We start from the raw sequence: 25,127 nt of genomic DNA on the forward strand, positions 1-25,127 counted from the left end.
ATAGAGTAAGCCTAACATTTACACATGTAAAAAGGGAAGGTATGGAGATGCAACACGGACATAACAGTTTGATTGTTTGTGCATTACCAGCAAAACTACTTTGGCTAAGATTAAATATGTCCCCGTGTTTGCCGGTTGGGAAACCCAGTGGGAGGCAAACAAGAGATGGCAGGCAATTACAAACAGATTTCTACATTGACCAACAGATTGGACAAATGGATTGACAAACAGATTGGCCAATCTGACTAGATATTAGGGAAGGGGTGGGGTCAACAGATGAATTATTTAACCCTATGAAGTTACCGCGAGCACTGAGAACGAGATTTGCCCGGCCATAGAGACCTGGGAAACAGGAAATAGATGGTTATCAAAAGGTAAGAGAGAAAGAGAGGCGAGATTTCTAATAGTGTGAGGAAAAGATGAAAAAAATGGAGTTAGGATCGAAACTCTCAGAAACCAGGACTCACCCACGCATTCTCCTCTTGTACCACAAGATGGCACCAACGACCAGAAGTGCCAGTAACAGCAGGAGAAGCACTGGGATGATGATGGAGGCAGTACCTGCAAGTGAGCAAATAATGTGAGCAAATAGGACCAAAGTGCATGTTTTACTAACACGATTCTCTAAACTGTGTGACTTACTTCCACTGGAAGTAGAAGCATCCATAGAAGCTGCTGCAATCTCACATCTGTATCCCCTCCATCCCACAGGACACCTGGACACACACAATGGAACAGAGTTAGAAAGTGTGCAAGTTTTTTGATGGTTCCTCTATTGCCCCAGTAATCAATATCAATAGTATATATTCTGTATCATAGATAATATTATAGTCAGGGAGAGGAAGAGAGTGTGATGTCTCTTTAGTAATAAAATCATCTGATAATATTTTGTTATTTCCATTCATTCAGTCACAAGAGGCTATAATAGCAACAACATATGTATTCTTGAGTTATGGCCAAACGAGTGTTTTGTGAGGTCACGGGCCTTGATCTTTGACGAACACTAATCAGTTCATCCTTGAGTCAAAGTGGACGAGTGTGCCAAATTTGAGTACAGACGAAACGTAAACATAATGCGTCCGGCAAAAGCTTTCACCAGCAAAGAGGTCTGAAAATATCAGAGTATGATTTAAAAATCCCAGGATAGAATGACGTTAAAAATACATAGTATGTAAAAAAGTCATAGTATAGCATGTCGAAAAAAGTCATAAAAAAAGTCATAGAAATTTGCATAGTATAGTCTGCCAAAAAGATTATACAAATATATAGTATAAATATAAAGTATATAGTATAGTATGCCATAAAGAAGTCATAGTATATAATATGCCATAAAGAAGTCATAGTATAGTATATCATAAAAACGTCATAGTGTAGTATGCCATTTGAAAAAAGTGTATTGATGTGTGGGGTTGAGATGGGTGTGGGTGTCATATCTTACTTGCACTGAGGCAGCAGGGTGCGAGTGTCAACTGAACATTGTCCATTTGAGCAGTAGTCCAAACAGGAATAGCAGCTGGGTTGGGTCTGACCGTTGGGGCAGCTACACACACACACACACACACACACACACACACACACAAACAAACAAAAAATAATTATGTTGCTTGATAATATATAATAATAATAATATGATATATGTGTGGCCTTGCCAGCATGGTACTGAGCAGTCCAAAATAAAAATTTACAAATATTTCAAATTTCAAGTCAAATTTATTTTGTGCAAGTTTTGTGCATGTTGTCCACAGTGTACCCACCTGCATGAAACCTCGCCTGAGGATGACGTCAAACACTTGCCCGCTCCACAGAACAGACATTTGTCCAACTCACATTGGTATCCAATGTACTGAGTGGTGCACAGACAGATTTTAGTGCCGTTGGAGGTTTGTAAGCAGGTTCCAGCGTTGTGACAGAACCCTTCACAATTAGCTGAGGACGGGAAGGAAGACGTGCGATAAGTGCAAAGAACTCAACCGTCATAGATTCACATGTTGTTCCATAGGATTGTATTAGTAGTGGGGCTTTTTTTCTTCCCTAGAACAATCAAAGATAACATTGTAAAAGTTGATAATAATTTTGTGAGAAAATGCGCCGTTGTAGACTCGTCATTTTTTGTAAAGTAAAAGGTAAAGCAAAGCAATGAAATATATCTTTTTACATTACAGGAGAATAAATATTTAAGAAGCTGAGAATCCATACAGATCCAGACTCCTTCAAGACAATGTAGCAACATGTGACAGTGCTGCCACTTACTGTACTGGCACTGGTCTCCCTTGTACTCTGGCAGACAGCTGCAGGTTGGCTGGTTGCCCATGTTGACCGAGCAGTTGCCTTCATTCAGGCAGTAGTCCTGACAAGTGTGGCGGCTACAGTTGGGCCCTGTGAAGCCTTTTGGGCATCTACAGGTTGGGGCACCTGCAACACAGGACATGAATTTTGAAGTTCAAAAAATTGTGAGACAAATATAAATGAATACAACCACAATACACGAAGGCTGCAGCTATGCAGCTCAAGTCCCTTACTCTATGTCCTCTCTTCTGCAACATCTTGGCATGGGATCGCTGTTACTAATGAATACTCCACAGAGCTTTCACAGACATCAAAAGGATGGGGGGAAATTGTACTAATGATTTTTGGACCAACTAAATTATCAGTGGCATAAAATACTTGCCAGAAAGAAATTATCATTTCACATCAAAGTTGTCATAACATGTTTATTTCACTTAATAATTTGCTAGTTAGAAACATTTTCCCAAAAGGAAAAATGACGATTTAATAACATCCAAACAGATTACAGAATTCCCACTCACGTTTATGTAACAAAGTCATTACAAAGGCCATTCAACTTTTTGAATTCTGCATAAATATACACACCTGAGACTGATGTTCTTATAAAAAGGGAAGAAACTTAATATAAATTAAATGACCTCTTGCTTTTAAAGTAAGGAAAAGAGATCACATGTGTCGTGCTCTTACCTGTGTGAGAAGCAGTGCATGTGCCTCCATTTTTGCAGTAGTCCCTGCACTGGTTGATCTCACATCTCTCTCCGGTGTAGCTGGGCTGGCAGCGACACTTGGCCACCTGACGGGCGTTGAGGAAGCAGCTCCCACCGTTCTGACACTGAACATCGCAGGGCCCTGAGGGGGGAGCTGTAGAGGGGGGGGGGGGGGGATTCCATGATAAACCAACATTTTGTTTGCTGCTCTACTGCTCAGGTATTTGTATGTGTACATCAGTGAACTGTATCTGCAGACTTACAGAATGGCGACTGTGTGGGGCTCGGTCTCTCTACACACGTGCCGTTGTCTGCCACGTAGTTGTTGGGGCAGGTACACACCGGTCCACTGGGGCTGAGCAGACACAGCCACTCACACTTCTTCCGGTCACATGGGTTAGTCACTGGTGCAGAGACAAACAAGACATCCAGTGAGAAAAAACTGCATAAAATGTATAAAACCCAGTTGTATTAATTTATACAAATTAAAATATATTATGTATCTTATGACTTTGAGGACGCAAGTAAACTAATACATAGAAAAGCAAACTTACTCTCTGGCTGCTTGTAACGGTGGTAGAGGACTATATCAGTAGCATGGTTGATGCCTGTGGTGAGATTCTCCATGGGGCCTTTGCCAAACTTGTTGACCCGGAAGACAAAGTTATTGATATAGGTGACCCCATATATGTAGTCCTCAAAGATATCTATGCTGTATGGATGGAGAAGGTCTGAGAAATAAAGGGGGGGGAAAGATAATAGATTAAAAAAGAAAGAAAACAACAAGCAACTAATGCCAGGTTTCTGAACTTTCATGTTTCTCACAGTTTTGTTTTAAGTGAAGAAACAACTCAACTGTTTTTGATGCCAGAGACAGAAATTACAGGATCAGAGCCATCCAGACGAACACTGCCAATTACTGAGAGTTTAGCATCTGCCCAGTAAAGACGCTCGTTGAAGTAGTCGACAGCCAAACCTGTAGAGACAGAATGGAAGAGCCTTGCATATAAAGACACGGCAACCTACATAGAATAAAAGGCTGTAATGCTGCTGGACAGCCGGCTAAATGTGAAGGTGGAGAAGGAAGTTGCTGAGAAATAGCATGCATGCTTTCGTTTCCTTGGACAAATCGGGGTTAAGATAAATCATATAATGTTAATGTCGTACTGACCGGTGGGCCACTGGATGTTCTCGTGAACTAGAGTTTGTCTCAGAGTGCCGTCCATGGCAGCAGTCTCAATTTTAGGGTGGTTCCCCCAGTCTGCCCAATACATGGTTCTGAAGGGAAACACGGAGTTGGAGCACACTCATTGAAATCATATATTTTATATGAGCGTTTCACCGTCAAAGAGTTCACTCTTTCTTACCCTCTCTGTGGATCCACTACGATGGCATTGGGCTCGTCTATCATGCCAGAGACAAGGGTCTTGCAATGCTGGCCTGACATCTGAGCCACTTCGATTACATCTCGACCAGAGTCCGTCCAGTACAGGTTACCAGCCACCCAGTCCACTGCTATACCACGAGGCATCTTCAGCTCTTTGATCTGGATACAGGCAGAGACGCAGTCATTGCGTGCCCATATGAGTGTGTGTGATGCGTTTATGATAGTACGATGGAGAGTTTGTGCATCTGCACACATTTTACCGGCATTACCTGCAAGTTGGTGATCCTGCCCTCAGTCGAGGAGGATAATGATGATGGTGATGTGGACGGTCCTGGAAGTTCGTAGGAGGAGATGCGGCCCGTGTGCCAGTTGGTCCAGAAGATGCGGTTGGTCTTGACATGCACGTCCATCGCATCAATACGCACGCTTGCATCGCCTTGGAAGGTCTGCTCATAGCGCCAGTTGGGCATGCCGGGGTCCAGACTGCGGATTTCATTGTCGTCGGCTATGTAGAGAATTTGTCGACTGCTGTTCATGCCTGGAAGAAAAAGAGAAAGAGTCAAAAGGATGGCCTTTGAAACTAAAATGAACTATTATCATGAGCATTTTAAAAAGAAGCATGAAAGGATAAGCAGCGTATAAAACAGATGAAGTTCTGGTTCTCACTGTCAGCCTTGCAGGTGTCACTGATCCTGGTGAAGTACTTGTGGCAGCTGCATTTGTAGGATCCTTTGGTGTTGTTGCAGAGATGGGAACACATGGCGAACTGCAGACACTCATTCTTATCTGAAAAATAGAGAGCCAAATAGAAAGATTTATTAAATAGGAAAATACCACACCCCAGCTCCTTACCTCCAAAGCATTTATATATTTGAGGTGGGTTACTATTGGTCAGGTGCAGTGTTTTGTGCATGTGTACCTCCACAGGTGTGGTGTCCTAACTTCTGGAAGCCTGGTTTGCAGGAGCAGAAAGAGTCTGTGCTGTTGGTGACACAGTGGGCCTCGTCTCCATCGCCACACTGAGTCCTGTTACTCCTGCAGTCATTTAGTTTTGTGTCTGAACACAAACACAAGTCAAACATGAGTCAGTGGATTTTAAAATCTTAGTGATTCTGCTGATGCTTAACATTTGAAACATCAACTCTCTGGTAAGCTATAATATAGAAATCCATTTTGACATGAAGCACCTGTTTTGCAGTTGATCTCATCAGAGCCATAATCCTCACAATCGTTAAAGAAGTTACAGCGCAGAGTGGAACTGATGCATCTGCCGTTAGCACACAGGAACTCATCCTTCTCACATGTGGGAAAAGCTGGAGGGACCTCTGTAGACATAAACACCGCACACACACACACACACACACACACACACACACACAGGTCAGGAATCTCCTTAATAAAAGTAGGAGGTGATTTCACAACAATTTGAATGACTCCACAACTTACCGCAGTTCAGTTCATCAGAGTTGTCGCCGCAATTATTGACTTCATTACACCTCTTTGACATTTGCAGACATACACGGTCGTTTTGGCAGCGGAAAGCTCTGGTGGGAGGACATTGGAACTTCCCTAAAAGCCAAACAGAAAGAGGACATGAGACAAAAGATAGAGGATGAAAAAAAATTGTCAGGACAAACGATGACAAAAGACAGACATTGCACATGTGCGTCATTCACAAGGCTGCACTCACTGCACTCGTCGGGGTTCTCGTCAGAGTTGTCCCCACAGTCGTCCTCCCCATCACACTTCCAGGCGAGGGGTTTACACAAAGTGTTGTTACACTGGAACTCATCCAGAGGGCAGTGACGCCCAGCTGAGTAAAACAAAAAAAGAGATTTTCACTAGTTCAAGGCAACAATTAGAATAGCAGTACAAATGAATGATAAGTGATAGAATTCAAAGCGGCATATATAGACACAAACATGCACTTACCAGCACTGCCACAATTCTCTTCATCGCTGCCGTCCAAGCAGTCGGGGTCGGCGTCACACCGCCAGCGGATGGGGATACAGTGTCCGTTCTTACACTGGAACTGGTCGTTGTCACACTTAAGGTCACAGCCATTCTGAAGAGACATCATAGCCCGAAGGATCAGCTTTTATACGTACAAATGAATACTAAACACAGACAATTCAATTATTTTTCCAGATCAACACGAGATATTATGTAAAGGACGGTTCAAACATTAAGTTTCTGCACCTCATCAGATCCATCAGCACAGTCGTGGTCTCCATCGCACTTCCACCTCCCAGCAATACAGCGGCCGTTGGTGCAGGCAAACTCACTTTCAGAACATTGTCGAGGCACTACAGAAGAAGGCAGGGTGAGAAGGTCAGTGACATAACACATGAACACCCTTAGCAGTGAGCTATGGCTGTTTTAGTCTTCACCACAAAACACAGGACAAGGGTTGAAGATACCACAGAGGAAGACTGTAGATGCAGCAGGAGGTAATGTGAGAGAATGAAAGGAGCTGAATAAGTCGAAATGCTATTTTTATATAACTTATATAATTTGAGTGCTATATTTATGTTTTTGTGGTAATAATAAAATTAGCATTAAACAAAGTTTTAAGCAGTAGCATCTGGCAATATAGCAAAAATAATCTACAGTATTTAGAGCTCAGGTTGCAGACTCTCACAGGTGGGTGGGGATCACAGCTGGAGAGGAGCATGAGAGTGGAGACAGCGTGGAGTGGGAGACACAGCAGAGAGGTGACATATGAACGTGGACTAACTTACCTCTGGCTCATGCCAATAGGACAGTATGAAATGAAACAAATATCAGATGAGGTGAGATGCATCCGAAATGACAGAGAATGGATGTTATCGCAAACAAGTGACATAGTTAACAGGCTAAAGGTCCAGAGTGAGTATGCTTCCAGTGGAACAGGCATGAGTGTAAGTGACACTAGACAAGGTGAGATCACAGACGCTGATAGTACACAGCGTAAAGGCGTTGTCCCAAAGCGTAAAGTGACACCTACTGCACTTGTCTTCATCAGAGTTGTCCCCACAGTCGTTGTCGTAGTCACACTGCCAGCGGCCTGGTACGCAGCGGTTGTTCTTACATCTGAACTGGTACGGCTCACATGTCCTCTCAGCTGTACAAAGCACAGAGAGTGTTAGAATCAATAACACAAAAATAGAAAGGAACAAAATCCGGTTTGAAAACATCAGTGGCAGAAATGTCGCTTCAGTGCATCTTAATTTTAAAAAGGAGTTGATTTTCTTACCACACTCCTCTTTTGGTTCATCCGACGCGTCGCCGCAGTCGTCCTCGCCGTCACACTTCCAGCGAGCAGGGATGCAGCGTCCAGAGTCTTTGCATCGGAACTCGTCGACACCACAAGTCATCTGGGCTGGAGAGAGAAACGTTTGGAGGCGGTTACAATTGAGAACCGATCCGGATGATCAGTTTTAAACAAAATGCTAAATAAAGTGGGAGTCTTACTGCAGTTGGCAGGCTCATCGGATCCATCCACACAGTCGTTGTCGCGGTCACACACCCAAACACGAGGTATGCAGCGTTTGGTGATGGCACACTGGAACTGGGTGGGCGCACACGTGACCTCAGCTGCGGGAAGGAAAGACAGATTTATAGTTACTGTGTGAAATTAAGCATCAAAGTGAAAGAATAGCATATCAAGGCTGGCACTATTATATATGATGTAATTGGGAAAAAAAAGAAAAAAGGTTCTACTCACGGCAGTCCTTCTCATCCTCTCCTTCTCCACAGTTGTCCTGGCCGTTACAGCGGAAGATGCCTGGGATGCAGCGGCTTGGGTGGGAACATTTGAACTGACTGGGCAGGCAAACGTGAATATCTGCGGTGCAGTTACACAAGCAGACAAACAAAGACACAAGCAACAGGGCAACAGATTTGAGCAATAAAATGGTGATGGTAGTATCCAACAAAAAACAGACAGGGCAGGATGCAGATTATTAAATGTGTAAGATAATCATTTGGAGACATACCGCAGTTGGCCTCATCTGAGTTGTCCTGGCAGTCATTGTCTCCATCACAGATGTAGGCAGGGTTGGTGCAAATGCCGGTGCCACACTGAAACTGCCCCGGCCTGCATTTGAACTCAGCTGTCGTGAAAACATTATTTTATTTTGTCAGCATCACATTTTTTCAACACTTAAACTCCTCCTCTGCAAAATTGTCCCTTTTACTTAAAATTGAATTTCACACCTACATGTTTCAGGAATGTGACACACTATAGTCTCCTAATTATCTTTCTCAAACACTTACGGCAGTCTGCTGGCTCATCCGACCGGTCGCCGCAATCATCCTCCGTGTCACACTTCCACCAGAATGGAATGCACTTGTCGTTCTTGCATACAAACTACAGACGGAAGAGGGACATTTATCAAAGTGTTGAAAGGACATAACACCAGAGCTCCTCCTGCGTCAACAGGGCTGAAGCAGGAGGAGCTAGCTAGTGTAGCACTGGGCAGCCAGCCAGCTGTCGATAGACAATCACAAGGCGTAGCAGTTCATCAAACAAGACACAGCGGGACATGGAGATATGAAAATCCACTTATCACCTGTAGTAATTCAGTCATGTTCACATTGGTTTACACAGCCTCCTTACCTGGCTGGCTGTACAGTTGGACATGCAAGTGCGCTTGTCATTTGCCAGGTAGAAGTTGGTGGGACAGGCACACTTGTAGCCTCCTCCAGGAGAGAGGAGGCAGAGGTTACTGCAGCCGCCGTTGTTTGTCTGGCACGGGTGGTTGAGCACTGGGAAAAAGATGGGAAATGTATTAGACTTTGACTGCAACGATATGCATTTCAGCACAAGACTGAGATTTTATGATATTTAGGGAAGTGGAAAAAAATAGGATCAAAAAGGCAGCTTTTACCCTCGGGCTGGCGGTATGGATGGTAAATGTGGATGTCCATGGGCCGATGCAAGGTGCTTATCAGGGTGGTCTTGTTGGTACCCAGAGACTTATGAGCCCTGTTGATGGACTTTGTCTCCCAGTCGGTCCAGTAGATGTGCTCCTCAAACAAAGTCATTGCAAAGATGTGGGGGATGTCTTGGCTGAGAACTGAGAAGCAACAGACAAACATTGAATCACAGTTTTAATGAGTTGTTAGGTAGAGTAAATCTCTCATACTGAAGGTTTCCCACTGTTATCCCGAGTGATTCATTTTTATAACCAATTGGTGCAGTGCTGTGACCAAAAATCAATCTTTTCCTGATTTGTTCATATGTTTACCTAATAATGCTCATCAATAGTAAAAACTATGCTTTCCCAAAAAGAGGAACATGTCGTGTGCATACAACTACTAGTGTCTAATCAAGTAAATATGAGAAACTGGCAAATACATGAATTTCCCATTCATAACACATTTTATTCTAGAAATTCAATGACTAACGGAAAAGAAAAGAAGAAGAGGAAGATAATGTTGTGATTTTAGCAATCAAACATTTATTATTCTTGCTGCTGTATCCAAAAGAGAAACTGTCTTGTACTGTTAACGTAAAACAGAGGCAGGGTGGGGTGCACAGCTACAGTGGCTCTACTCGATCTGTGTGTTAGGTAATGGTTTCAACGCCTCATTAGGCTTTACACTCTAATTGCACCTTTTCTGTTTCCACATCGTGTCATTTCATGTGTTTGCTCTCAGTATTTGAGGCTTGTGCGTTATGGAAACGCACTATTAGTTTCTGTTGTAAAACTCAGCAACCCAGATACATCACACATGCATGGATTGGCAAACGCAAGAAGACACAAATGAAGCACGAATGAAGCACACATGGCAGTTTGAAAACACCTTGTCATGAGGTGACCATGGTTCCAGTATTGATTATAACAAGTGAAGTACTTTAAAGAACTAACATGTTGTTAATGTGATGGACGTATCAGGTGGAACTGTGATATTAGTCGGATCAGCATGAAAGTCCCTTTGGTCAATCCTTATCTGAACTCAATCAAACAGGCCAAGTCTTGTTCTACAAACACGCACAAGGCCAGTTCGGTGTTTGTATATCAAAGGACGGGTGAATGACTCCCTGGACAAGCTGCTGGGGGGCTAACACCACAAGCTAATACAAGACTGTCGGATGTTTCATCATGAATTGTAATTTTGTATAAACAGTAGTTTTCCCTCCAAAATGGTTCAATCTGTGAAGTTTTTCTGTTGGAACATTGCAATGAAAGAAATTTGCAGCATGCCCTGAATTTGTAGAGCACTCGTACTACAATATTCTACATTTTACATGTAATGTACATTCTTCATTCGAGGATTGATGGGAGGCCACAGCCATCTATATGTGTTGAGCAGAGCTTAGCGAATGAAACAATACAGACGCCCCGGCTGGGCTCCAGAACTCTTCTGCACGCCTGGTTGGCTGACAATATCAACTATTGTAGTGAGGGTGTTAAGCAACTGAGCGCTATGCAGACGTCATACATGCTAGAGGCCTCACTGGTCAAAACAAAAAGGGCTTCTGTCCCCTGGGCCTGTGCTGCATGACTCCAGCCCAGCAGGGAACCATCTGTACTGCCTGCTTGTGCTTGGTGACTCCCAAACGAGTATGTGAATGTATGCATGACTATTTGAGAAGAGGAAACTCGTTCAGACAGATCACAAGCCCATAAGCCTGGCACCCTACAAATTGTAGTCATTAAACCTGATAGGCTGAATATTCAGTTTCTGCACTTCCTTATTTTACTACCAGTGAGGTTTTGTCAAAAATTGTTTCTCCTATTAAGTGGACTAGATAAAAAACTAATTAAAGCTTCACAGTTGCCCACCAGCTTTTATAAAAAGACAAAATCAATAAATGCATCAACAATGGTGCCTTGAATGTATCTTCCGTATATTTCAAGTTGAAGATGCAACTATGTGGCATTCAACAGTTTCCTAAGTCCAATACTTTTTATTTTAACATTACGTTTTACTTACTAAAAAATACTCATACATATCTTAATCTTCTTCAGACCAATACATGAAACTGGAGTCCCACGCTGTTGAAAATCAGTTAGAAAAGCGTGACCCCATCAGTCAAGTTGCTCTAAGCATGTCTGAAAGTGAACTGGTCCCTTACCTGTGTGTCTGTTGGTGCCATCAAGGCTGGCAAACTCAATGTAGTCCTCTCTGGCATCGGCCCAGTATATACGGTCATTGATGAAGTCCAGGGTTAGTCCATTGGGCCACGTGATCTTATCCTCGACGATGACACTTCTGTTGGTGCCGTCCATCCCGATTCTCCCAATGTGAGGGCTGTCCCCCCAGTCAGACCAATACAGGTACCTAACCAGCCGGGGATAAAGATACTGTTAGAGTTACAGTATGGTGACTCGAAAGGAAATCTACCTTAAATTTCAAAAATAGCTCAGCAGTCACCATGACCGGATGAGAACGTTTTGATGACCTGTGAAACTTAAGCTGTGCTCCTCACCCATAGCGGACATCCACAGCCACAGCACGAGGTTCCCTCAGGCCTTGGTTGACCAGCACAGTCCGGTAGGCCCCATTGAGTTTTGACACCTCGATGGTGTCCCGGCCTTTGTCACACCAGTACAAGTTCCCGCCAACCCAATCCACTGCCAAGCCATCTGGGTTACTCAGGGAGGTCCGGTGCAAAACCTGCCACGTCAGTTGGTCACAGGGTTAGACAGAAATTTTCCAGTCACGAGATTCAAACAACTTTCATAAAAAGGAGTAAATACAGTGGTTAATGTGTTGGCTGGCTAAAAGGGGGTCCGATTTCCTCACTGACCTCTATGTTGCTGCCGTTCATAAGCATGCGTCGGATCATGCTGCCCTGAGTGGTCACGTCTGTCCAATAGATCATCTGCTCTGCATAGTGGAAGTCCAGTGCCACTGCATTATTCAGACCCTGAAACAGATGTAGGTACAGTTTTAACAGGTTAATGGAGTGCAAACAATGACAGCTTCACCTTGTTGTGTACCAGCAGGTCAAACTGAGATAAAGTGTGTCTCACCTGTTTTATAAGAGTGTAGTTGGATCCATCCAGATTGAGTTTTCTCAGGTAGTATCGGTTAGCAAAGATCAAGTAGGGCTCCACTTCTACACACAAATACCAGACAGAAACATTGGAGTCAGGGTTGACTTGGCTATGAGCAACCAGCAAAATGCAAAACACACACGCAAGCATGCCTTACCCGACGTGGACTTGCAGACGGTTGGGTCATTGGGGCTCAGTTCAAAGCCATCCACGCAGAGACAGTGGAAGCTGCCATGTGTGTTGATGCAGCGCTGAGAACAGGGGTAGGTGGTTGTGCACTCGTCTATATCCACACATGTCTTCCCATCACGCTTAAGCTGGAACCCAGGATGACACCTGCACTGAAGGGGCCAAGAGCACAGGAGATATGTCAAAATCTCATCGCCTGCAGGTTCTGGCACTTCTCACTTTTAGTCTGGACCAATTAGAAGAGCATGCCACTGCCTGCCACAAAACCTCTGTCAGTCAACCTGATACATGTGTTGTTCCTTTCACCAAAATCCAACTCCTATGTAGAGTGGTACTAATATCTCAATACTGTCATGAAATCCAGTTGCTGCTGTCAGATAAGCTGCATAAATAGCTCCAAATCTCATTTGCAAAACACTCTTGCAACAGAGAGAGCAGGTAAAAAAATAAGCTGACATTCAATGTGTTTGTCGAATAATGAACATCATCTTACCACAAGGCATGGCAAAAACATGTATTCATTACTAGTCAAAATCAGCTTAAACTGTCACTACTCATAACAAGCAAATCTGTGTTTTAAAAGAACTCAAAAACTCACTGTCACACTTCCAAATCCTACTCATTTGCCAGTACGGGGGAATTTGCATTCACACATGCAGGCAAATCTTTGACGGTGAAGTTATGTTCAATTAAATGTGCGAACATTGAATATCGACACCCTGAAAAGCATAAAACCCTTTGGGATTACAAATCATTCCTTATCATTTTGAAATGAAGCTCTGACCACTAGCTCAACACCACAGACATGAGAGTTCACACAGAGTTCAAGCTGTTCTAATAATGGCCTCCTACTTCTTGGAAGGGAGCCAAAACTGTTTTTTTACATAACTGCATGCCTGAACTGAGTGGTTTCCAACCTTTTTACTTCGGATCCTCTCTAACTCACCATTAATAGTATAAACCCAATTTGTCTGTGAGGTAACTGTGTGCCTATTAGACGTATAATGTATGAGGCAATCAAAGTCAGTGAGTTCCTAAAGCAATTTGATTTGCTTTATTTGCTCTTGAAAAAATGGGGAGGAAAAAAATAAATCAACAAACAATTAGACAACTTACCTTGTAGCCAATCTTGAGGTCATCGCAGAGCTGCGAGCAGCCACTCAGCTTACTGTTAAGACACTCGTTGATGAAGCAGTTGAGTTCATCAGAGCCGTCACCGCAGTCATCATTGCGGTCACACAGCAGAGTCTCATTCAAACACTTCCCGTTACGGCACATGAAGGCTGACTCATTACACGTCCTCTCTGAAATCATAAGACAAATGGCAGGTTACATTAGTGTAAATTGGAAACAGGATGCGGCTTTGGCATTTCTGAACAAGAAGTTTCTCATATGATTCATAGTATATTACATTGGTAGAGAAATAAAAATGATAAACAAATAACATTTATTGATTATGAATTTCTACCAGAGTCAGTGCAGCGAGGGTTCTTGGGAGCTTCATCAGAGCCATCCTGACAGTCAAACTCTCCATCACACTCCCATTTCTTCTGGTTGAGGCAGCGGCCGTTGGCACAGCGGAACTCATCTGGACCACATGTTGGGTACTCTACGCCACAACAAGAGCATAATTATTATTATTAACCCATCACCCAAAAACTTTTTTGTGGGCTGAAGTTTCTAACTTTCCTTTCTGCATTTCTCTTCCAGGATCACAATCACACACACACTCACCACATTCTGGGGATTCATCTGAGCCATCGGGGCAATCGATGTCATGATCGCACATAAAGTGCTTGGGGATACACTGTCTGTTCTGGCACACAAACTCATTCTCATCACAAGTGTTGTTGGTGTACACTGGAAGTGGAAAAGAACACATTTTGGTTAATGGACAATAATTAGTTAATGTTTTTTTTCCAATCACAACACAAAGAGGACATATTTTCCCATGAAGTAATTTAGTAACTGTCCCACTCACTGCAGCCAGCCTTGACACTCTCATCGGCTCCATCAGGACAGTCTTTGTCTCCATCACACTTCCAGCGTTGAGGCACACACATGTGGGAGCCGGGACACTGGAAAGCCTCAGGACTGCATGTCTTGGATTCTGTGACGATAATTATGGGAAAGTTATATGACGCATACAGGCAAATGCCTCCACTGGGCATGGGAAAAGCACTTTTACATTTGAGAGTTAGTAATTATGTCACTTACTGCATTTCTGGTCCTCATCAGAACCATCTCCACAGTCATCAGAGCCGTCACACACCCAGTGGCTGGAAATGCAGCGATGGTTCCCACATTCAAACTGGGTGGATGAACAAAATTTGTCTGCGAAAGAGTAGAAATGATCTCATTTACACTGCACACGTTTTTCCATGAGCAGCGAGAAGCCAAAAGAAAAACAGGCTGTTTTTCCGAGTATGTTTTGTGTACTAGAGGACAACTTTGTTGACTGACCACAGTGTGTCTCATCAGCGCCGTTCTCACAGTCATTCTCCTTATCACAGGTCCAGCTCATAGGAATGCAGCGACCACTGGGACAAGCAAAGAAGTTGACTGGACATTTAAGCTTCCTTTTATCTGCAAGACAACAGAAAAAAAAAACAATCTAAAATCTCTGACAATTTTAGAAAGGCAGAAAGCATTTTGAAGGGAAACAAAGCATCCAACCTGGGCAATTTCTCTCATCTGAAAAGTCTCCGCAGTCATTGTTGCCGTCACACACCCATGAGGAAAGATAACACAGAGTAGTTTTCTCACAGCTCTGGAAGGACACTCCTTTCACTCCCAGGCGGAAGAAACGGGCGCAATCGGTGGGTTCTGAAGATAATGGAAAAAGCTTTTAAAAATTAACTTTAAAGATATCGTAACTAATCAATTAATTGAAGTGTAGCTTTCCCCTTTAATAATCGTTTTAAAATCATCATGGTAGATTACTTACGGCAGTTAATTTCATCACTAGCATCCTCACAGTTGACCACCTGGTCACAGCGGCTGAAGTTGGAAATGCAGCTTCCATCTTTACACTGGAACTCTCCCACTTTGCACAGGGTCACTGCAGGGTGCAGAAGGCAATTCGATCGAGTAAGCAAAAACATTGCGGGATTGTGTGGACATAGCAATTAAACATGTAGCAAAATCTAATACCGGACCGACATCTATCAAAACCTCAAGGATTTTTCAATCAGCTGCAGTTATAAAAGTGGATTTAAATTGCTTACTGTTGCAGGGCAGTTCATCCGAGTGGTCACCACAGTCATCCGTTCCATCACACCAGAAAAGGTGGCCGATACAGCGGCCGTTCATACAGCGCCTGTAGCCTTTCTTACAAATTCGATTGGCTGCGGAGGAACAGCAGTTGATTAGAGTTAGCTCAATCCCAGAGTCCTTTTTCACATATTATAAATACAATTATAAAAACAATATAAATGAAACCAATAAGCTGTGCTACATACTCTGTATCAAACAAACTACATTTCCCCCTTCAGCTCAAAATGTACCTGTGACAGCTCACTGTTCATCAACTAATAGTCCCATAAACAAACTCACCACAATAGGACTGCTTCTCATCGGACTTGTCCTTGCAGTGAGCCATGCCATCACAGGTCAGGCTGTAGTTGATACAGTCGCCGTTTCCACACTCAAAGTCATCCACGCTTCTACACGACACATTCACTGCTGGTGAGGTAGAAACAATTTGAATTCAGCAACATTTTAATCAAAAGGTGGAAAATCGTATCCTAATATGAGTGAAGACTTTCTCTTACAAGAGCAGGTGTTGTCGTCCAGCAGTTGTCTGTCTCCGCGGCAGCTGCAGTTAACCCGTCCATCGGATGTGGGCAGACACAGGTCTGGGCAACCTCCGTTATTTGAACGACAAGGAGAAAACTCACCTGAGGAAGGTATGACAGAGGAGGGTTAATGAGAGTGTTCTTTCCTTGTGGAGAAAATATTAGCAGAAAGCCCAACACACAATTTAATATATATAATGAAATGCAGTTACTATACTCTGGTAACTTTTTAGCTTGACCATAGTTATAGTCTGTGAAAGTTGGTCGTATACAATAACAAGACTACTCTACAGTCATGCTAGTGGCTCGATGAGGCTAAATGCTAACACCAACATGGCAACATGCTCGTAATGGCAACGCCAACATGCTGGTGTTTTGCATGTATAAAATTTACTGTAACATGTTTACATGTATAACTGTAATGTTCACCACCTTACTTTAGCTTGTTAGCATGCTGGAATTTGCGAAGTAAAAAAGTACAGCCGAGGCTGATGGGAATATCATTAGTTTTGCAGGTATTTGGTGTGGAATCAAAGTTTTGGACAAATTAGAAAGATTTATTTGATGATAACCAAAGTGATGACAGATTCCTGAGTGGGATATGGATATCTGTGCCAAAATTTCATGGCAATCCATTCGTGGTTAAGTATTTCAGTCTGAACCAAAGTGGGGGACTGACAGACTAGCATGCACATCCCTAAAGCCTCGCCACTGGCATGGATAAAAAAATGGAATCATGTATTCGAGAGGAGCAACCTATACAAACTTCACAGTAACTACAGTGAATAATACTTACAGCTGTTGGTGTTATTAGCCACAGCCACAATGCCCATTGGCTGCTGAGGGATGTCGGCACGCAGCACTTTCATGTCTCCTCCTGTGTATTTGTCGGCCCTAAGGACGGCCCTCCTCACCCAGTCAGTCCAGAAGATGTAGTCTCCATACACAGCCAGGCCGAACGGATGCACAGGCTCATTCTTCAACAAGACCTGAAGCAGAAACATTTAGGCATCATGTCACAGAACTCGGAGGTGTAAGTCAACGCCTAGATGTAGCCAAAGAGAAAGTTAAAGGGCTGTCTTACATAACGGCTGCTTCCATCATATTCGCAGCGTTCAATCTTGTCCAGTGTGGCGTCGGAGAAGTAGAGTTTCTCAGCACGGTGATCTATGGCCAGACCGTTGGGAGTTTTAATGTCACTACCGATGATCGCGAGCACATTGGCTCCATTGAGAGAGGCCCTCATGATGCTCGGAGCCTGCTCATTCCAGTTGGTCCAGAACATAATACTGTAGTGGGAGCAAACACAGGATAAGCATAATGATGTGCAGTGGGAGGTCATAAAATGTCTTGGAATAAACGCCACGGTTGACTGAACTAAAAATCGACTGTTCAAAAGAAAGTAAGTTTTGCTATTAATGACTCACTCCTGACACTCGTCCAGCACAAAAGCTCTGGGATGGTCCTCTCCAGACATAGTGACCACAGTGTTGCGGTTATAGGCCACAGAGCGGCTCTGGTCCACAGTGTGGCGAGTGATGGTTGAGGTTGTGTAACTGGTCCAGTAGAGTGTGTCCCAACCACGGTGGTATGCCAGGCCCTCAACTGAGCCTACATCTGTGGGAGCAGAGAAGAAAGAAGTTGGCCCTCTGTAAATATTTTGAACCCACGACTATAATTCTTCAGACAATAGTTATTTTATTTTCATCCAGCCAAAGCTGCGAGAGGCAAAAAGCTTGAGAGGAACAAGGTTCTTTCATTTCACTATAAATATTATCGACTCTCGGGGGTTTTATTGAGAGCTTTAATGAGGACCATCAACAACTCATTAAATACAGTCATAGTTTAACAAGTTGCCCCCATGGTTACCTCTGAGACTTTATTAAAGAGGCAGTGGTTAAGTGCTTTTAGGATTATCCCCATCTTCCCACATCAGTTCATGAACAGTGAAACACTGAGGAGGAAGGTTAAAAAGAAAAGGGGAAAAGAAAGAGTGTAATGTAGTGGTACCACACAGAGCAGAGTCTGTGACACACCTGCTGTTTCTGGAGAGAGTTTAAAGAGTCTGTATCATCCTGTCATTTCATGGCTGGCTGCCTGCATATACAAATACAGCTCCCTGTGGACACTCATTCATGGTGACTTCTTGTTCTGGGAAGAAAACTGGCATTGAACAGCTTGAGTCACTTAAGGGACATAGGCCAGGGTGAAAAAAATAAAAAATAAAATAAAAAATCAATGAAAGCATGAAGCTGCTCTCGATAGCCTTTGTCCTTTTGTCCTACTACCTTCCACTCATAGCATATACAGTAGTAGTAATATTGTTTTAACTGTGCTTACATGACGCACCACTTCATGGAAAAGGACACTGTACTGCAGCCTTACGGGATCCAAGATGTGCATCCATCTGTTCTTGGTCACACTAGCAACCGCATTTATGACCACTTACTGCCCACAATAAAAACCTGAACACTCAACTGTTTGCTCTTCGTTGAAAGTCCTTTAATAGATCTTTCAAATGAATGACAAAGTGCCATAATCAACCTTAATGCAGGACAATTTTAAGGCTGAGTGCCTTGTTAACCAAACTAAAATGCAACTAAACGACCCGCTATGGGTCGAATACAAAGTCATGCAAACAAAGTCACACTTGTGTTTTTATCCTCAATCAGGCTGAGCAAAACAGAAAGAAGAAAAAGCTATACCTGGGCACCTAATTGCTTTGGTTGAGGAAAGATCACGTACTAAACAGGGATAAATAAAGTAGGTCCAAGCCAGTATTATGTAATGAGAAACAACACAGTCTCCCCTCCCCTTTCCTAGATCAGCTCAGCCCCTGGTTACTGTGCAAACAGTGGTGAAAACCTGTTGGAAAGACCACTGTCGCTCAGAACAGAGTCTCTTTGACTATCACAGGAGAAGTGCAGTAATCAAAGTGACACCAGAGAATTACTTATCTTTTGTTACTGTTCATTTTCAGATGGTTCATTACTTATTTATTCCTTCAACGACTGAAGTCAGGTGAATCGTACAGGAAGTCTTCTGCTGGTGACGTCTACAAGGTTGCAAGTCTCTCAAGAGCTTCTAAATGGACAAGATGCCTCCTGCCGCAGTGACCACTTAGCATCAAGTAGCATTGACTGCTTTTAAAGTGGAATATCAGTGAGCAACCACTGGGATGAATTTGTCCAGCAGTTGCCTGGTTTCAAGAAATCAATACAGGCATGAAGTAATTGCTGCACTGACATCTCTCCGGTTTTCCTTTCCTTCTTCCATGGATTATGAAGGACATGCTGATGCAGCCAAGGAAAAGCCAGTGTGCAAGGACTGCTTTTTAAGGTCATGTATATTTATTTTTTCTGAGTCAAACTGGTTTACAATGGGTAGTTATAATTCCTTCTAATACGTTGAAAAACAGTGTAGGGGACACAATTGGAGAGACACATTTTAGACACATTTAGGACAGAGCAGGAGGACATTATGATGCGACTCTCTCTGGGCACTTGAAAATGAATTCCAACTGCATATGGATCCCATTTACAAAAATGAACTGGAATATACTTTTTCTATTCTCTTCCTGCAAGTGCAAGGATTGTAAACTTCAATGGAGACGAAGTCAACTGACCAGTGCAATTTTCACTGCTTAGCTAATCCCTGTCATTATGAGAGGATTAGCTGACTTAATGGAGTGTGGTCATACCTGTGATTAATACAATTTAAGACATGGACTGGAGCCAACAGATGCATCAACCCAGACACCACGGGAACATGCTGCTCTGATGCTTAGCATTAACAGGCCTTTCGATTAATTACTCAATAGACTTTTTTTGTGAGTGCATGGAGAGTTTGGGGCAGCAAGTAAACAGCAGCAGCCTCGGGCCAATCAATAGGGCAGATGAGGCTTTGATCAAGGCCTTTGTTCCCATCCTGGATGGACTAATTCTGGTGACTGGCTTGGTGGGTCAAACCCTGGTCATCATCACTCTTACTGGCAGGAGGAGGAAAAAAAATCAACCCCCGCATGGTACAGACACCCTGCTGCTGGGTCTGAGTGCTGCAGACCTGCTGCTGCTGCTCTGCCTGCCTTTCCACACCTCTGCCATCACCCTGGGCTTCTGGCCTTTCGGCAGCTTTCTGTGCAAGGCCATCAGCTTCCTGGGTGTGGCCTGCTCAGCTGCGTCAGTCTTCACCCTGGCAGCTTTGGCTGTGACACGTTACCTTACAGTGGTGCACCCCACATGGGTGTACCGTTCAAGATTGCACCGACGCATTAAGCTGACAGTAGCTCTACTCTGGGTCCCTGCCTCGGCCTTGGCTGCGCCGCAGTTTGCCTTCCGCACAGTTACCGCCTCCAGCGCAGTGTACTGCTTTGCCTTCCTGTCTGACTTCAGCCAGCTGGTCTACAGCATTGCCCTCTTCCTGTTCGGCTTCGCTCTACCACTGGGTATCATTGTACTGATGTATGCCAAGATCTACTGTTTTCTTCGACATGCACGGCTGCTGGGAAACGCTCCCCAGCTGGAGCGCTATCAGACCCAGGTCACTCACACTTCAGCTCTCCTGGTCCTGGTGTTCACTCTCCTCTGGCTGCCCTCCTATGCCCTCATGTTCTCCTTAATTGGAGGAACCGTAACAGGCTCATCTGGATACAAAACCATTGCAATCCTGGCCAGACTGTTGGCATCCTCAGTAGCAGTGGTAAACCCTGTACTATATGGGTTTATGTCACGGAAGTTTAGACAAGACTTACTAGAGCTAGGGAGGAAACTCTGGGCATGGTGCAAAAGCTGTCCGATTGGTTGCCCTGATGTGATGGGCAGGGACATGGTACAGCCCTTTGAGCTGGACACAACTTCAGAAAGGGGCCAAAATTGACTCTTTGGCCAGATAACACTGATACGTCTTTACTCACTTGATGTTTTACTATATCTACATATACAGTATTTACTTACTTATTTTTCACTGTATGGAATTTTACCACTGTATGTAAAGATTACACATGCAATGCTCAAAGTGATGTTAAATGGAATGCACTTCATTCCATTGTTATGTATTAAATCAGGTAAAAACTCTTCATGTGTGAACTGAATTCATGTTTTGAATAGTGCTTGCTAACAGCTTTGGGTCCAGGGCTTTTAAATGTACTGCTTCTGGATGGAGTTCCAACAACCTTCTCTTGAATCATTTAAAGAGAGTGGGATTTAAAAGACACTTCAGTGTCGAAACAGGCAAAAAGCAAAGGGAGTGTGCATTTGTGTGTGAAAGTGTGTCTTCTTTAAGTGGCAGCCCTAAGTGATGTCAATCTCCTCTATTTAAGAAGCTGCAGCTGTGTGTACATGCAGTGGAACCTCCTGGGTGCTTGTGTTGTCAAAATGAGTGATGATGGCTATTTGTAGTGTTGACGGGATGAGGGACAACATTCAATTATCAATGGACAGGAAAGCAATGGTACCAACGCAGCAGAAATATATGCAGACAGACGGAGTGGAGGGAAACGTTTGGGTGAAGTGATGAGTGATGCAGAGTTTTTTTGTTTAGTTTTTTGTTAATAAGAATGACATGTTATTGATGACTTAGATACTCACTGTCCACCACAATCTTGCGGTCTGTGCCATCATCATTGATCTGCTGGATGTTGCCAAAGTGGATATCGCTGAAGAAGATGCGGTTGGCTCCTTTCCCTCCACCGCCATGATAGTCATAGCTGAGGGCAATGACATTCTTCATGTGGTCGGGGTCCTCAAACGGCTTTATTGGCGCGTTGAGGTTCGTCTCATCAGACAGGTGGATGCTCTTCAGAATGGTACGCTCCGAGTACAGCAGGTATCCGTCATAGTCGCGGCAACCGCGGTTGTCCTCTGCCAGCATGCCGTGAGCGCAGGCGCAGGTGCGCTGCCCGTTGCCACGGAATAGACACAGCTGTTCACAGCCACCGTTGTCTTTGCAGACGTTGGTGCCTGAGGAGTAGTGACGGTGTTAAATCAAATAATGAGCCTTGTTAAACACAATTTCATGGATTCCTAGGGGGCTGGATTGAGTTGGGTGGTTAAGGTTTTGATCATTGTGTTTGTGAGGGCATGTTTTTGCATAAATGTAAGGACTAACTCAAGAATGCCCATTATTCTTGAGGACATATCTGCCAGACTTTTCAGCAAAAAAGCTTTTTGTATTTCGGGTTTGTGGTTCAGTTAATGGTGCTTAGTGTTTTGTGTGTGTTCCTACCTTGCTGCCTGGCCCTGTTGAAAACCTTGATGTCTTTCAGCTGTACACCAATGCCAGTCCTCAGCTGCACAGCATCTGTAGCGTTGTCTTTGCTGCCTCTCTTAATGGAGCCATTGGCATGAGTCCTAAACAAGAGGCAACAAAACGTATTCAATTAACAGTATGATGCAATATTAAATCTTCCACATAATTCAAAAGCAGTCATGCATTAACAGGTATGAACAGATAGTAGAGCAATGGAACGAGACTTTTTTTAACGGTTGGTTTAACTAATTAATTAACCTCTGAACTGACCTGTCACTCCAATAGATGAATTCCTCAAAAACAGACACAGCAAACATGTCCATGTTGTTGTTAGCCAGCACTAGCTCCCTGTTCTCTCCAGTCTCCAGGTTGATCCGCTCAATCTTGTCTGTCCTGGCATCGCACCAATACAGCATACCCCCCTGCAAAGAACAAGCAGAAACAAAATAGTGTTGATTATTTGGGGAAGCTCACATTTTCAAAATGAAAATCAAACAAAAAAAGGTATGAAGGAAACTTGCATGCTGGTACACTATTAATTCATAAACACAATAAACATCATAGAAATGATTCTAATGCCTCTTTAGCTTGTTCGCTACAGGACATAATGCTTTAAAATATGACGCTGAAGCAGAAAGGAGAGGACAGGGAGGTTGTACAAAAATGTAAAATGTTCATGATGTATAGCGTGTGGAGCCCCCAATTTTTTCCATCTTTTTGTAAAATAAATTATTAAAAATTCAACTTGTGTTTGTCATCTTTATGGTTTATGGCATCAAAACTGTGTTGTACTGCACAAAAGATATTTTTGTGTTCTCTCTACTGCTAGCCATGTTTGTGTTGTTTTCATAGAGGTGCAGGACTTATATATTGCAGTGAAACATGTTGCCACAGATAGTAAAATGTGGCAGGAGCAAAAAAAACATCCTGAAACTGCTTGGGGCTCAGAGGGTTAATAATTACAACCGAGTTTAGGGATGTCTTGAAAGCTATGATGTCAGCCGTGGTCCATACCTCGTAGTCGACGGAGATTCCATTGGGCCAACTGATGCTCACATTGACAAGGACCAACCTCTCGGAACCATCCAATCTAGAGCGCTCAATACGAGGGTACTGACCCCACTCAGTCCAGAACAGATACCTGCAAACAAAAGTTCATTTTAGGGGGATTTAGATATATATTATCACTCCATGCAAGTAACTGAAGGCAACAACTTTACAGAAGGCCGAATTAAACTGTTGCCAGGGACACTTACCCTTTAACTGGGTGAACAGTGATGGCTCTGGGTTTGTCCAGGCCCTGGGAAATGACTACATAGCGGAAGGAACCATTCAGCCTGGCCACCTCGATCACGTCAAAGCCCTGGTCAGTCCAGTAAATATTTCCTATAAAATAACAGAGATATAAATCAGCTATGTAGTCCTGGACAATATCATTAAAATAGGATTTCGAATCTATTATGACTAGACCTGCGATCCAGTCGACTGTGATGCCCTCCACCCTGCCAATGCCGTTGGTGACCACATCTTCCCTCCATGTCTGATCTCTCTTTGCCCTACTGATGGTGCTCAGGCCCATGTCCACCCAGTAGATGGTGTCATTCTCTGAAAACAAAGAGGCCTTTTGTGTCATCCTATAAATACTCACTTCACTGAGATAATGACAGCTTTAAAATGTCACTCAAGCAAAGTACTCCAGTTACTGATTTCCAGCAGTGTCACTCACCAGCGTGGAAGTCTATGCCGACTGCCAGAGAGGTGCCAGACACTGGCACCAAGGCGTCAGATTTGTCTGCCGGGTCAAGTGGAATTCCTCTAATTCCCTCATGAACGGAGTAAAGCAGGAAAGAGCCCATGCCTGCTCAGAGACAGTACAACATATTATGTTTTTATGGCTCACTGAATTTCCTACAGTTATGCGGGACTGTAGCTGTGAAGTCATGTCTTACCTTCACAGGACTGCTGTCCTGTCTTGAGGCTGTATCCAGCAGTGCACATGCAGGCCCTGGTTGTTGGTGAGGTAGGCAGACACAGCTGGGAGCAGTCTCCATTGTTGTTACTGCACAGGTTGATACCCGCTAAAGGAGGAAGAGAGGATCAGTGAGGGACAAAAAGAAAGAAAAGTATTTTTCTTTTCTAGTTTTATGCTGAATAGAGCAGTGATATGGTGAATTTTACATCCACTTCAAAACATGAGTCTCAAGATAATTTAATCTAAATTGGCTTTCCAACTCTTCCAAAATATGTAGGATTAATATTTCTTACCTTTCTGCACATCCTCATCGTAAATCCTCATGTGCATCATAGGGGAGGTGTTGTTTCGCAAAACCTTCCAGTTTCCTCCGTCCTTCTTGTCACATGTTCCAATCTGGTCAGTTCCCTGGTCTGCCCACCACATCTTGTCTCCTACAGTGTTGGTAATTGGTTAATATATTTTTGTATGTTATTCCTTTAACATGGGCCAGTGATTTCTAAGCATGTGAGCAGTAGGCTAATATGTAACTATCAACTTTCAGATCAGGCA

General features: G+C 43.5%; 2 protein-coding genes across 2 annotated transcripts in view; one reads left to right on the plus strand and one right to left on the minus strand.

Annotated features, from left to right (window-relative positions):
• LOC142954749 (low-density lipoprotein receptor-related protein 1-like) overlaps positions 1-25,127 on the minus strand; it is a 68,876-nt gene that overhangs the window by 2,864 nt on the left and 40,885 nt on the right. Inside the window, exons 32-86 of the mRNA XM_076095959.1 lie at positions 24,869-25,009; positions 24,553-24,681; positions 24,330-24,461; positions 24,074-24,208; positions 23,860-23,989; positions 23,618-23,744; positions 22,874-23,025; positions 22,580-22,704; positions 21,943-22,314; positions 17,785-17,974; positions 17,442-17,646; positions 17,154-17,346; positions 16,334-16,459; positions 16,116-16,244; positions 15,788-15,907; positions 15,508-15,621; positions 15,237-15,386; positions 15,024-15,146; positions 14,778-14,894; positions 14,542-14,670; positions 14,295-14,420; positions 14,029-14,169; positions 13,677-13,864; positions 12,529-12,712; positions 12,348-12,433; positions 12,122-12,241; positions 11,801-11,988; positions 11,447-11,652; positions 9,252-9,440; positions 8,981-9,129; positions 8,638-8,731; positions 8,358-8,474; positions 8,087-8,206; positions 7,834-7,956; positions 7,616-7,741; positions 7,367-7,483; positions 6,580-6,686; positions 6,319-6,445; positions 6,071-6,193; positions 5,827-5,949; positions 5,568-5,705; positions 5,300-5,437; positions 5,047-5,166; positions 4,650-4,918; positions 4,361-4,539; positions 4,165-4,271; positions 3,850-3,969; positions 3,548-3,724; positions 3,257-3,397; positions 2,974-3,147; positions 2,251-2,412; positions 1,755-1,926; positions 1,439-1,540; positions 643-716; positions 468-561 (exon numbers count right to left, since the gene is read on the minus strand). Of these exons, the coding sequence (XP_075952074.1) occupies positions 468-561; positions 643-716; positions 1,439-1,540; positions 1,755-1,926; positions 2,251-2,412; positions 2,974-3,147; positions 3,257-3,397; positions 3,548-3,724; positions 3,850-3,969; positions 4,165-4,271; positions 4,361-4,539; positions 4,650-4,918; positions 5,047-5,166; positions 5,300-5,437; positions 5,568-5,705; positions 5,827-5,949; positions 6,071-6,193; positions 6,319-6,445; positions 6,580-6,686; positions 7,367-7,483; positions 7,616-7,741; positions 7,834-7,956; positions 8,087-8,206; positions 8,358-8,474; positions 8,638-8,731; positions 8,981-9,129; positions 9,252-9,440; positions 11,447-11,652; positions 11,801-11,988; positions 12,122-12,241; positions 12,348-12,433; positions 12,529-12,712; positions 13,677-13,864; positions 14,029-14,169; positions 14,295-14,420; positions 14,542-14,670; positions 14,778-14,894; positions 15,024-15,146; positions 15,237-15,386; positions 15,508-15,621; positions 15,788-15,907; positions 16,116-16,244; positions 16,334-16,459; positions 17,154-17,346; positions 17,442-17,646; positions 17,785-17,974; positions 21,943-22,314; positions 22,580-22,704; positions 22,874-23,025; positions 23,618-23,744; positions 23,860-23,989; positions 24,074-24,208; positions 24,330-24,461; positions 24,553-24,681; positions 24,869-25,009 (7,960 nt within the window). The remainder of the gene's footprint in view (positions 1-467; positions 562-642; positions 717-1,438; positions 1,541-1,754; positions 1,927-2,250; positions 2,413-2,973; positions 3,148-3,256; positions 3,398-3,547; positions 3,725-3,849; positions 3,970-4,164; positions 4,272-4,360; positions 4,540-4,649; positions 4,919-5,046; positions 5,167-5,299; positions 5,438-5,567; positions 5,706-5,826; positions 5,950-6,070; positions 6,194-6,318; positions 6,446-6,579; positions 6,687-7,366; positions 7,484-7,615; positions 7,742-7,833; positions 7,957-8,086; positions 8,207-8,357; positions 8,475-8,637; positions 8,732-8,980; positions 9,130-9,251; positions 9,441-11,446; positions 11,653-11,800; positions 11,989-12,121; positions 12,242-12,347; positions 12,434-12,528; positions 12,713-13,676; positions 13,865-14,028; positions 14,170-14,294; positions 14,421-14,541; positions 14,671-14,777; positions 14,895-15,023; positions 15,147-15,236; positions 15,387-15,507; positions 15,622-15,787; positions 15,908-16,115; positions 16,245-16,333; positions 16,460-17,153; positions 17,347-17,441; positions 17,647-17,784; positions 17,975-21,942; positions 22,315-22,579; positions 22,705-22,873; positions 23,026-23,617; positions 23,745-23,859; positions 23,990-24,073; positions 24,209-24,329; positions 24,462-24,552; positions 24,682-24,868; positions 25,010-25,127) is intronic.
• LOC142954787 (galanin receptor type 1) lies at positions 20,195-21,232 on the plus strand. The gene has a single exon (XM_076096018.1). It carries the CDS (start codon positions 20,195-20,197, stop codon positions 21,230-21,232), a length of 1,038 nt encoding a protein of 345 aa, XP_075952133.1.

This window comes from Anarhichas minor, unplaced genomic scaffold (assembly GCF_050575085.1).
Source record: "Anarhichas minor isolate MPS153535 unplaced genomic scaffold, ASM5057508v1 ptg000003l, whole genome shotgun sequence".
Taxonomy (NCBI): Eukaryota; Metazoa; Chordata; class Actinopteri; order Perciformes; family Anarhichadidae; genus Anarhichas; species Anarhichas minor.